The sequence below is a fragment of the Quercus suber genome, unplaced genomic scaffold, assembly GCF_002906115.3.
Source record: "Quercus suber isolate HL8 unplaced genomic scaffold, Cork oak 2.0 scaffold_1509, whole genome shotgun sequence".
Taxonomy (NCBI): domain Eukaryota; kingdom Viridiplantae; phylum Streptophyta; class Magnoliopsida; order Fagales; family Fagaceae; genus Quercus; species Quercus suber.
Window position 1 is genome coordinate 1 of NW_027070881.1, and position 10,113 is coordinate 10,113.

At 34.5% G+C, this 10,113-nt stretch overlaps 1 protein-coding gene across 2 annotated transcripts; it reads right to left on the reverse strand.

Annotated features, from left to right (window-relative positions):
• Nucleotides 1-731: 731 nt before the first annotated feature.
• On the reverse strand, nt 732-9,459 carry LOC136065996 (5'-3' exoribonuclease 3-like). 2 transcript variants are annotated; one of them, XM_065769854.1, is made up of 11 exons: nt 9,332-9,459; nt 9,124-9,210; nt 6,774-7,115; nt 6,464-6,559; nt 6,196-6,291; nt 6,044-6,114; nt 1,630-1,758; nt 1,436-1,512; nt 1,299-1,339; nt 1,109-1,183; nt 732-977 (listed from the first exon to the last, which is right to left on the reverse strand). In XM_065769854.1, the coding sequence occupies exons 1-11, from the start codon at nt 9,359-9,361 to the stop codon at nt 747-749; spliced, it is 1,275 nt and encodes a 424-aa protein (XP_065625926.1). In that variant the 5' UTR covers nt 9,362-9,459; the 3' UTR covers nt 732-746. The 2 variants fall into 2 exon arrangements, with proteins under 2 accessions (XP_065625926.1, XP_065625927.1); XM_065769855.1 differs by lacking the exons at nt 9,124-9,210; nt 9,332-9,459 and having other exon boundaries at nt 6,740-7,114.
• Nucleotides 9,460-10,113: the final 654 nt, after the last annotated feature.

Consider the following 10,113-nt stretch of genomic DNA (forward strand, 5'->3'; position numbering starts at 1 on the left):
AAAAAAAAAAAAAAAAAAAAAAAAAAAAGGAAGAAGACAAGAGAGGTCAATGTGAAAAGCTGTAGCAAAAGCTATGCAGGTCATATTATGGCTAAGCAGAGCAAAATCTTGAGTCACTGGTACCATTACTCTCAGTTAGATGTAAGAACATACTGATTTATAAGATACAGTCCACCTTATTATAATAGCATCGAATATTGCAGAACAAACTCAAGACCAGGCACAGTAAGATTATTCTGTAATCAGTATGAAGTACAAATTTAACCTAGAAACATAAGATTCTATAGAACAGAAGAAAGATGGTCACAACCAGATGCCAAATGTATTTATAAACGATAAACATTTATAAGGCAGAAAATTGGTAATAACTTGTCACAATGCTTGAAGGAAAAAATAATATACTTAAAAGAACAAGCAAAACAAAGGCCTACCAAAAGCAAACATTAAAAATTGGCATGAAAATAAAAAAATAAAAGATAATAATAACAGTAAATAAATAAAAAAGATGACCTCCAAAAAAGTAATTGCTAGATCTTTTCTCCCCATTTTTTTTCTTAAGAGAACATCTTAATTATCTTACTAATTCTACATACTTGGGAAACTTGAACCAGAATGGCATCAAAATGTAGGACACAATAAATAGTATTCATTAAATGTCAGGCATATAATAAGTGTGAATCAAATTTAGCATACAAAATGTGCATTTAGTGTCAGATTAGAAGAATCCTCACATAGAATGCATAAGTTCATTCATTCCTTGAATCTTGAAGAGGAAAAGAAAAAAAAAATAACAACATTTGAAAACAACTACAAACAAACCTTTTCTCAGGCTCGATTCTCTCCTTGACCTCAACCCGTTCTTTGTCTGTTAACCGTTTACACTTCTCATCAAGAATACTTATGAATACAGAGAGAGGATGAGACGATTTCACGAAAAGCATGTCAAACATCATGCTGTTTCTCCGTACCTCCTCGTCCTGTAAAAGAAATTGTAGAACTCAATATAAAAAAGGTGTCGTATCTAGCAAAGAAATGTTAAAAAAGACGAGATAACAAAGACAATCTAGTAAGTGCAGAATATCAAGCTAGTTAATGACAAACAGCATACCGTCAACGTATGTTCAATTTTCTGGACCTCTGCAAGAAGGCGAGCTTCATCAATAAATGGCAATTTTGCGATGCCCTTAAAAAAAGCAAGTAGAGGTGTTAAAATATATATATATATATATATAGTGGTTGCTGCCTATATCATCATGATGTCTAAGATACAGAAATAGAGACCAAAACATAAACCCCACCTGCCAGGCAAATCGTTTGCCATTCATATCCACTTCAAAATCTGACCAAAAAAAAATAAAGGTTAAGGGTAAGCAAATTTTACTACATAAATTCAAAGAGAAACAAGTTTCAGGCCTCCATTAGGAAAAAAGCATACCAGCTGGGTAAAAGTCAATAATAGGTGAATTTGGATCAGTCATCAACTTCCTGTAATACTCAGGAAGTGCATGGGAACTGCAAGTGGATCAATTTTTTTTTGACAAATGCAAGTGGATCATAATTAGTTCTTTAGTAGATGGAATATTTTATAAAAAAATGAAAATGAGAAGAAATAAATAGTGGCTACTAAACCTTGCAGCAGGGAATACTCCCAAAAGCTGATTGAACGGTTTGAAGGGAGTACCAAGCTCAAAGCTTATATTCAGATCACTGAGATCCTTGAGATCAGAAGCAAAGGGTGCATAATGATAAGGATAAAACCTACAATAAATATGCTTCAGTGTCACAGTAATGATCCAAAAATGTTTTTTTTTTTTTTTATAGGTAAAGATAAACTTACTAAAAAATAGACTACTTCATGTGCAATAGACAGGCTAATGATCTGAAGATGTGGACATATATTGAATCGAAATAACAAATTGACCAGAAAAATCATTGAAACCAGAAAAGAAGAAAGGGTCCTGCAGCTGTAAAAAGACTTGGGATCTGTTTGGTTGGGAGGAAGGACAATATGAGAAGGGTGGAAAATGGAAGTAAAGAATATTTTCTTGTTTTCCTTCGTACTTGTATGGTAGAGAGGATAGAAAGTCAATATAACTTTTTATAGTTTAGTTGGGAGGATGAAAAAAATAGTTTGTATGAATTTACTTCTTTACCTTATTACAATTACACACTTATTACATAAGAAGTAATCTTTCCCTTATTATATAAGGAAAATTGTAATTAGCTAAGTTATTTATGATAACACCATATAAAAGTGAACGTATCAACAACAACAAAGCCTTGGTACCAAAATTTGTGTTGGAATGGTGATGCATGTGCAAGGATGGGGAGTCCATTGATCATATGTTGTTACATTGCCATGTAGCTAGAGAGTTGTGGAATATCATATTTTCTTTATTTGTGGTTCACTGGTTTTATGCCATGCCATGTTGTGAATCTTCTAGCTAGCTGGTCGCATAAATATAAGTCTTTGGTGATTTGGAGTATGATTCCTCATTGTATTATGTGGGGCATTTGGCAGGGGAGGAATGCTCATACTTTTGAAGGATGTGAGAGATCAATTCCTGATATGAAGTTTTTTCTCCAAACTTTGCCAAAGTGAACAAACGCTTCGGGTGTTTTTACTTTTAATTCTTTGAAAGATTTGTTAGAAAGTTGTACTTTCTTTGCTTTATAGTTTTTGCTGTTTTTTTCTGATTCCTTAGTACACTGCCTGTGTGCTTTGGTTTCCTATATTGTTTTCTTTATTCAATGAAGTAATATTACTTATTAAAAATAAAATAAAATTATGGGTTGGCTATGGATCCTCGACAGATTAGATTGGATTGGCCACATAAACATATCACATTTAAAATATTAATTTATTTTCTCTAGCCATCTATTTTACATAAAAAATAATGATTTGAATGAGTTGAAATCATTCCTTATAAACACATTAGAGAGGCATGGGACAGAATCGAAAATTTGCCTTCATTTCCTAGCAGGGGAAGTTATGATCCATGGAGGATTAATTTGTTACTATTTCACAAATTCATCTATTCAAGACTATGTTGGTAAAAGTGCGACCAGAGCAAAGCTCCAGTACTTTTCGCCTCACAAGGTGCATTCAAAGGAATGCTTTTTTATATTTTTCAAAAAAAAAAAAAAAATCTAAACTAAACTAAACTAAAGCATAGCCCTAGGATCTTAACACTATTGATATAAACCATTGATTTGGTACATAAAATTCAATTTATGGTGTGCGATTAAACACATTTGGTACCAAAATCCACCATTGATACTATATTGACAAATTCTTATTTTCTTATACTTATTAAGTGATTAAAACTTAATGCCGTGGAACCTCGCCAAGGCAGGGCCCTTTGGACCCACCCCTAGAGAGGAAAACAAGGACTTATTAAGTGATTAAATTATTAACTAATATTAGTAATTAGTCATAGCACATTATGGTAGGAGGAGATCCAAGAAAGGATATAGACAGAAGTACTCACATCTAGCTAATCCAAAAATAAAAATGACTTGACTTGCAATTTTACACAAAAATGTGTAAAATTGCAAAAGGAGGAGCTTACATAAATGTTTACGAATTTTATATAATGTTTTAATTCAATTTATATGATTTTTTTATCACTAGATTGTTGTGTTGCCCATTAATAATTATTTTCAAATTTATGACTTCTTTTTTTTAAGAATGTGTGCTTCGTATCTTCTGGCGCTTTTACGAACCCTGATTCAAGACTAATTTTATGGAGCACAAGTGAAATTCAATTGAAATAAATGTAGTCGTTTTAAAGTTAACAAATTTTTGCTTATTAAGTTATGGCCAATTTTGCAATTAGGGGTGAAATTGTAGTTTCAGCAATCCCAGCAAATTAAGGGTATTTTAGTTGTTTACTTGAGTCTGGAATTTTATAGAAGATCCTATATATCTTATCTTTTATTATCTTTAAGTTAAAGTTTTTTTTTTTTTTTAATTACCTTTTTATTTTACTAGTCAAACTAGAAGTCCTAATACTATTAATACAAGAATAAGCCCTTACATATATTTTTTTGCCCAACATACTTGAAGGGATGAAGTTTATTAATAAAATATTGAGTGTTTTGAGAATCGACACATGTTGGGTATCGTGTGTTGTTTTCACCCTTTCTCTTATGTCTTTTCTTATTCTCTTCCATGTGGTACTGTTCACAGATACCATTCACACAACCACTAAACACCATTTTTTGATAAGTAAAAGTTTATTGATCTCAAAAAAATGGAACACCCTAGTACACAGGGAGTATACAAGGGGTCAAACAATCAAGAACAAAAATTACAGGAATCTAAGAAATCAAGAAAGGATGAAAAGGATTGGTTCCGCAATGCAGCCAACCAATCCATTAAAGTTCTAAAGAAAAATAGCTTCAAGTCCGATATGGATCTCTCCTTATCTTCAAAGCACCAACTATTTCTCTCCCTCCAAAGGCACCACAATAAGCAATGGGGAACCATAAGCCATGTATACCCATTTCAATGACGGCCAAAACTGCCTTGCCAACATGCTAGAAGCCCCACTACAGATTGTGGCATAACCTAGCTCACTCCAAACAACCCAAACACCATAGCCCACATATCCATTGCAACCAGACAATGAAGAAAAAGATGATCAACCGATTCTCCATTACACTTGCACATGCAGCACCAATCTAATTTTCAAACCTTCCTTCTTCATAAATTGTCAATTGTTAAGCATTTCCTTAAAGCAACAATCCAAACAAAGAAAGCTACTCGAGAAGGAATCTTCTGCTTCCAAATGCTTTTCCAAGGAAAGCAATAGTCATTAGAGCCCACTAAGAGATTGTAATAATCCCTAACCGTGAAGCCCTTCTCTCTAACAAATTTTCAGCACATCTTATCCTCACCAAGCCCTCTAACCAATGCACCATATATGGTATCCATGAAACTGGCTAGTGCCTCTAGTTCCCAAGCATGCACACCCCTAAAGAAACTTACATCCCAAAACAGGATTCCGTAATCAAACTTCATAACCTCAGCCACACTAACCTCCATGAAACTGGCTAGTGCCTCTAGTTCCCGAGCATGCACACCCCTAAAGAAACTTACATCCCAAAACAGGATTCCGTTATCAAACTTCATGACCTCAGCCACACAGCCACTAAACACCATATAATTCTCTCTTCTACTTCTTCCTTACAAGCCCAAATAAAAGCCCTTTCATTTGTCTTCCAAAAACCTAAAAGCCCATGTTCTTTCTTCTAACTCATCAAACCACCTTTTAATTCTTAACACAAACCTATTACCCTTTCTCCAACAATTCCAAACCCAAGATCCAAAAAATCTACTAACCCTAAACCCAATACATGCAGACCTAGACATGCCCCAATTTGTCCTATGTCAGGAAGCTTTCTCCTCTGTTTTCTCTCAAAATGATAAAAGTTTGTGGGCCCAGAATAAAAAATACTCCCCCAACCCGCTTTATTTCTGCTGAGATTTCTTCCCTACTGAAAAGAGGAAAATGGCAATCAGCCCACCATTTTCTCTCGTAAGTTCTCCATCCCCTTTTCTTAACTGAGAAGTTTTCCATCCTCTACCTCAAGATGTGTATGTCATTTCAAAACTTACACAGACCAACTACCCTTCCTCAAAAAATAGAGGAGCTATGTAAGTTATTGAATAAGTTCCGCCACCCCTTCTTTCTCTTCACCCTTTCCAATCCCAAAACAATACCTCACACGAAGCAATTTTTTTTAATTTTTAATTTTTGGTTTGGGGGGGAAGAGGAGAGATAAGTCAGAAGCCGGGAAAAAGTGCAAGTGATTAACAAAATCACCGAAAATTGATGAATGGGAAACTGCAACCACTAATTTTAATAATTTACACTAGCAGGTGCATGCAAGAAATTGGGGAAAGAGGGAGAAATGCACCACAACAAACTTTGGGAAATGCAAAATAAGAAAAGATCGAAAAAAAAAACTAACCAAACACAAAACCTTAAAATTTAAGTACATTACTTTGAAGAACAAGAGAAAAAAAAAAACTAACCACTGCCAAGAACAAACCCCTTCGTAATAATAGTGCATAACCCAACATAAGCCTTCTGTGTAGCTCAAGACCTACCCAATAGAGAAGCCAATATAAACCTACAGTTATCTACCAAATACAAGTACCAATATATTTGAACTCATTTTACTTACCACATCTCTTCGTATTGTTTCAAGCTCCTCAGGCGTTCTTGCAGAAAACTTTTCCTCATAATATCTTTCTTTCCACCCCGGTGATCCCAATTTGACCTAATTAAACAACAGAATATTGGTAACAACACAAAAAGTAATAGCTAATTAAGCCTTGTATGATGTCCTCATCCTCCACCTTTTCTCATGGGAGAAGGACCATCTCAGCTAGAGCTTATTGGTAACAAACATTTAAAACTAATCAATATGCAGAGGTAAACTGTCATCAAACCTTGTCTTCTTCTGGATTTTTTGAGTTAAAAGCATCAGACTTCTCACGAAGTATCTCCTTAAGCTTTACTTTTAATTCTTCTTTGTTTTCATTTACCTGGAAACCAAAAACAAAGAGATGATGGCTTAATGAGCATCACTTTAACATCATATAATAACAACAAAGATTACAAATAAACAATAATAGAAAATAGATGCAATCATAACTCCACGCCAGCAAGGCTCATACCCAAGCCCACAGAAAGTCCTAAAGAAAGGGTGATGGAGTCAGAATTACATTAAAGAGCCTCGCCTGAAGCAGGAAAACGTACATCTGTTTCAAGGTTATTTTCAGCTTCAACAATAGCAGCACCAATAGAAGCCCCCGAAGAGTAACGTGCAACTTTATGGGGCCGAGACTGTTTGCTTTTAATTTCAAGCCCTGACAATCCTGATGTGGCTTGTCCAAGTGGGTAATCTTTTCTAACAGACATTGAGCCCTCTGAACGGTGATTAAAGCCAGGTTGTTGAAAAGGTGAAGGTGAAGGACCAGAAGCAAGACGAGAACCATGGAACCGAGCAACTGGCACTAGAGACTCAGGTTGAACTTGAGGCTCGACGTCATCTCTTCTCTTGGCCTGTGCCTTATCACGCTTTATTCTTTCAGACTGCCGCTGAAAAAGGAATACAGAATAAAAGATTATCATGATTTAAGTTTACAGGAATAACATATAGCAACAACCAATGACAGCCACATTACATAATACTGGATCTGATAATATTCAGACAAACCATAAGCTTAGAAAATCACTACTTTTAACTGCAAGTAGTATGAACAATAATACAAAACCTGAGATACTGATGATCACCTGATGCAGTTATGTGAGACTAATTTTTTTCTACTTCAGAATTTTGTCCATTCAAGATTTATTTTATCCAATTGAAGCAAAGTTGTATGGTTTTAAAGGTCTAGTTACAAGTATTTTAGGGCTACAGTGGATTTAATTTGGGCTATTTATATTACAAGTTATAGTTTTTAACAAAAAGATATTACAAGTTATAGTTGGTTTTGTATTCCAGGCAGGACTGTATTTACTGCAACTCCAACAAATCAAAGGGTACTTTGGTAGTTTAGCTGAGTCCAGAATTTTTCTAAAAGAATCCATGTATCTTATGTTTATTGACATACAAGTAAGTTTAAATTAGTTTATTAGGTTTTAATTTACTACTCAAATTTGGAGTAATATGCTACCAGTACAAGAAAGAGTCCTTGTACCAAATGTTCTCAAAGAATGGAAGGAGTTAAATAATATAATTGAGTATTGGTTGTAAAAGGCGTGTGTACCCGAGTTTGATCTTTCTTCTTTCTAATCTCTTTCCTTCTTCACTTTCTCATGCGATTAATGAGTATACAGCCCCTGAATACTACAAGCTTCTATCTTCTGTCTTTCTTACAAATCAAGTCCTTCCTCTATCAAAACCCTATGACCCAACATGCTTTCTCTACCAAATAACTCATAAAACCATATTTTAATTCCTAAACAAATCTGCAGTCTAGAATTTTCTAGCAACTTGATTGGTATTGAATTACTCTCTCTCTCTCTCTCTCTCTCCCCACTAAAACTTATTTAAATAATTCACTAGTTACAACAATAGGTGGAGGGATTCAAACCTTGGTCCTCCTCATAACAGAGCAGGCAACCCCATTGAGCTACAAGACTCTTGGCTCTCCAAACTAAACCTTAATCCCGTGGCTTTTTAAAAAAAAATAATTTGGATCAATCACATGTATCTTTTCAGCCATTCTATCCTACCTAAGGTCATACCCTCTTTAGTCTCCATTTGTTATATCATTCTTCATTACTTCTACTCATGTTGCTTTAAACCGTCTACCCCTTTTGGCTCCCAGTTGACCAGACTCTAAAAGCCTAGAGTCAAGGAGATCTAACTCAACTAGCACCTCCTTCCCTTATAAGATTTAAGGGGAGGGTGGTGTCATGGATTCAAGACCCATTGGGATAGTTTTTAACTTACCAATAAAGAAAAATCATAGAAAGTAAAGATGACATGAAAATTGCTCCCATGATCGAAATCCTCCAATTATGTAATTTAAAAAATTATTTCTCCATTTTCCCCATAACTTCCTTACACTACCCATCCAGATATTCTAAAGATTCCTCCCATATGCAAGCAGAATAAAAACAGGATTTCAGCATTGGTCATTGGACTACCACTTTCCCTACCACCTTTTTTGATAAGCACTTACCCTACCACCTTTTTTGATAAGCACTCCCCCTACCACCTTTGAAAAAGATTTTACAGAAGTTTCAACACTTTGCAAGGCCACCAAGGTAGAAAACTTTGGTAAGTTGAAATACAGATATTAGAAAACTGCAGCTGACTTCTTGACAGTCAAATATTACTTAAAAGGTTCGAGAATCCATTGACTGCTTAATTCTGGTTCTCTTTATTATTTCCCCCACATATGCACATGAAACTGAAAATAACACCGTGGTACATAACAAAATAATTTTTAAAAGTGACAGCAAGAAGAGTGAGGGGTGTCTTGAGCAAGCTGCAGATGATAAATGGGACCATCTCTATAATTATTTCAACCCTCATCAATGACATTATTATTTATTATGTTGAAGAGAACCATGTCAATCTAAGAACAGAGCAAACCTGATGTAATCGAGCTCTCTTCTGAAAGATCTTATCTTCAAAAGATCCAACAGCTTGAATAAAATGTTCCACCCTGCTCAAATTTGGCTGTGAAATAAAACAAGTCAAGAATGATACATAACCCCTAAAGAAGATTAAAAAGAAAAAGCAACTGGGCAACTGAGACAAATTCTAGAAGCGACAACACTCCAGAAATTAATAAAAATACCTTGCTTCCATTGGTCAAATACCCACCCATTGCCCTCAATTCCTTCTTGTATATAGCTAGAAGCAAGTTAATAGCACCCTAGAAAATTAAGAGGGTAGAGGATTTCATTGGGTAAATTGAAGAAAAGTCAAAAAGGAAATTCAAATCACAGCTAGCTTGCAAGTTGCAAAATTTACATTATCTTCTTGTGATTTGCAATAATGAAAATGACATAATAATGGAAAATACAAATGCCTAAAGAACACCAATTTATATATTTTAATGTGAGATACTAATGAAAATGCCATAATAATAGTTGATTATCAATCACATGGTATACAAATTTCTCTTGTGAACATCCTTGCCATTGAATATGCTACATCATCATTCAATAATCTCTAGTGATGAAGTTTATGTTTAAAATAACAATAGAATCAATAAAAAATTTCTACATCAAAATTTCTATCTACCACATTTACAAACGAAAATCTTTCATTCTTGCCTTCCTTCTTTTGGTGCATAACTACCTTTACTTCAAAAGGTTAAATTATCAAAGCCAAAATGTCATATAACATTTGAATGATTACAAGTCTGATTAGTACTCTATTAATAAACTAAATATACATAGCAAGCATTTACTCCCCAAAATTCGTTTGTGTATATGTTAGAAACATAGGTGCTGATTTTCTTTATTGGTAAGGTACACACCAGATGAGTCTTGAACCTATGACCTTACCCTCCACCTTACTCTTATAAGGGGAGGAAGTGGCATTTGAGCTAGAGCTCATTGAGTAGATGCTAAT

Bases quoted from the DNA above. Each gene is read 5' to 3' on its own strand.
- LOC136065996 (XM_065769854.1), bottom strand. From the start codon at position 9,361: ATGGGTGGGTATTTGACCAATGGAAGCAAG. The intron at 9,211-9,331 runs GTATTTTTATTA...TTTATTTCACAG, and splicing joins ATTTGACCAATGGAAGCAAG to CCAAATTTGAGCAGGGTGGA. The intron at 6,115-6,195 runs GTAAGTAAAATG...TCTATTGGGTAG, and splicing joins AAACAATACGAAGAGATGTG to GTCTTGAGCTACACAGAAGG.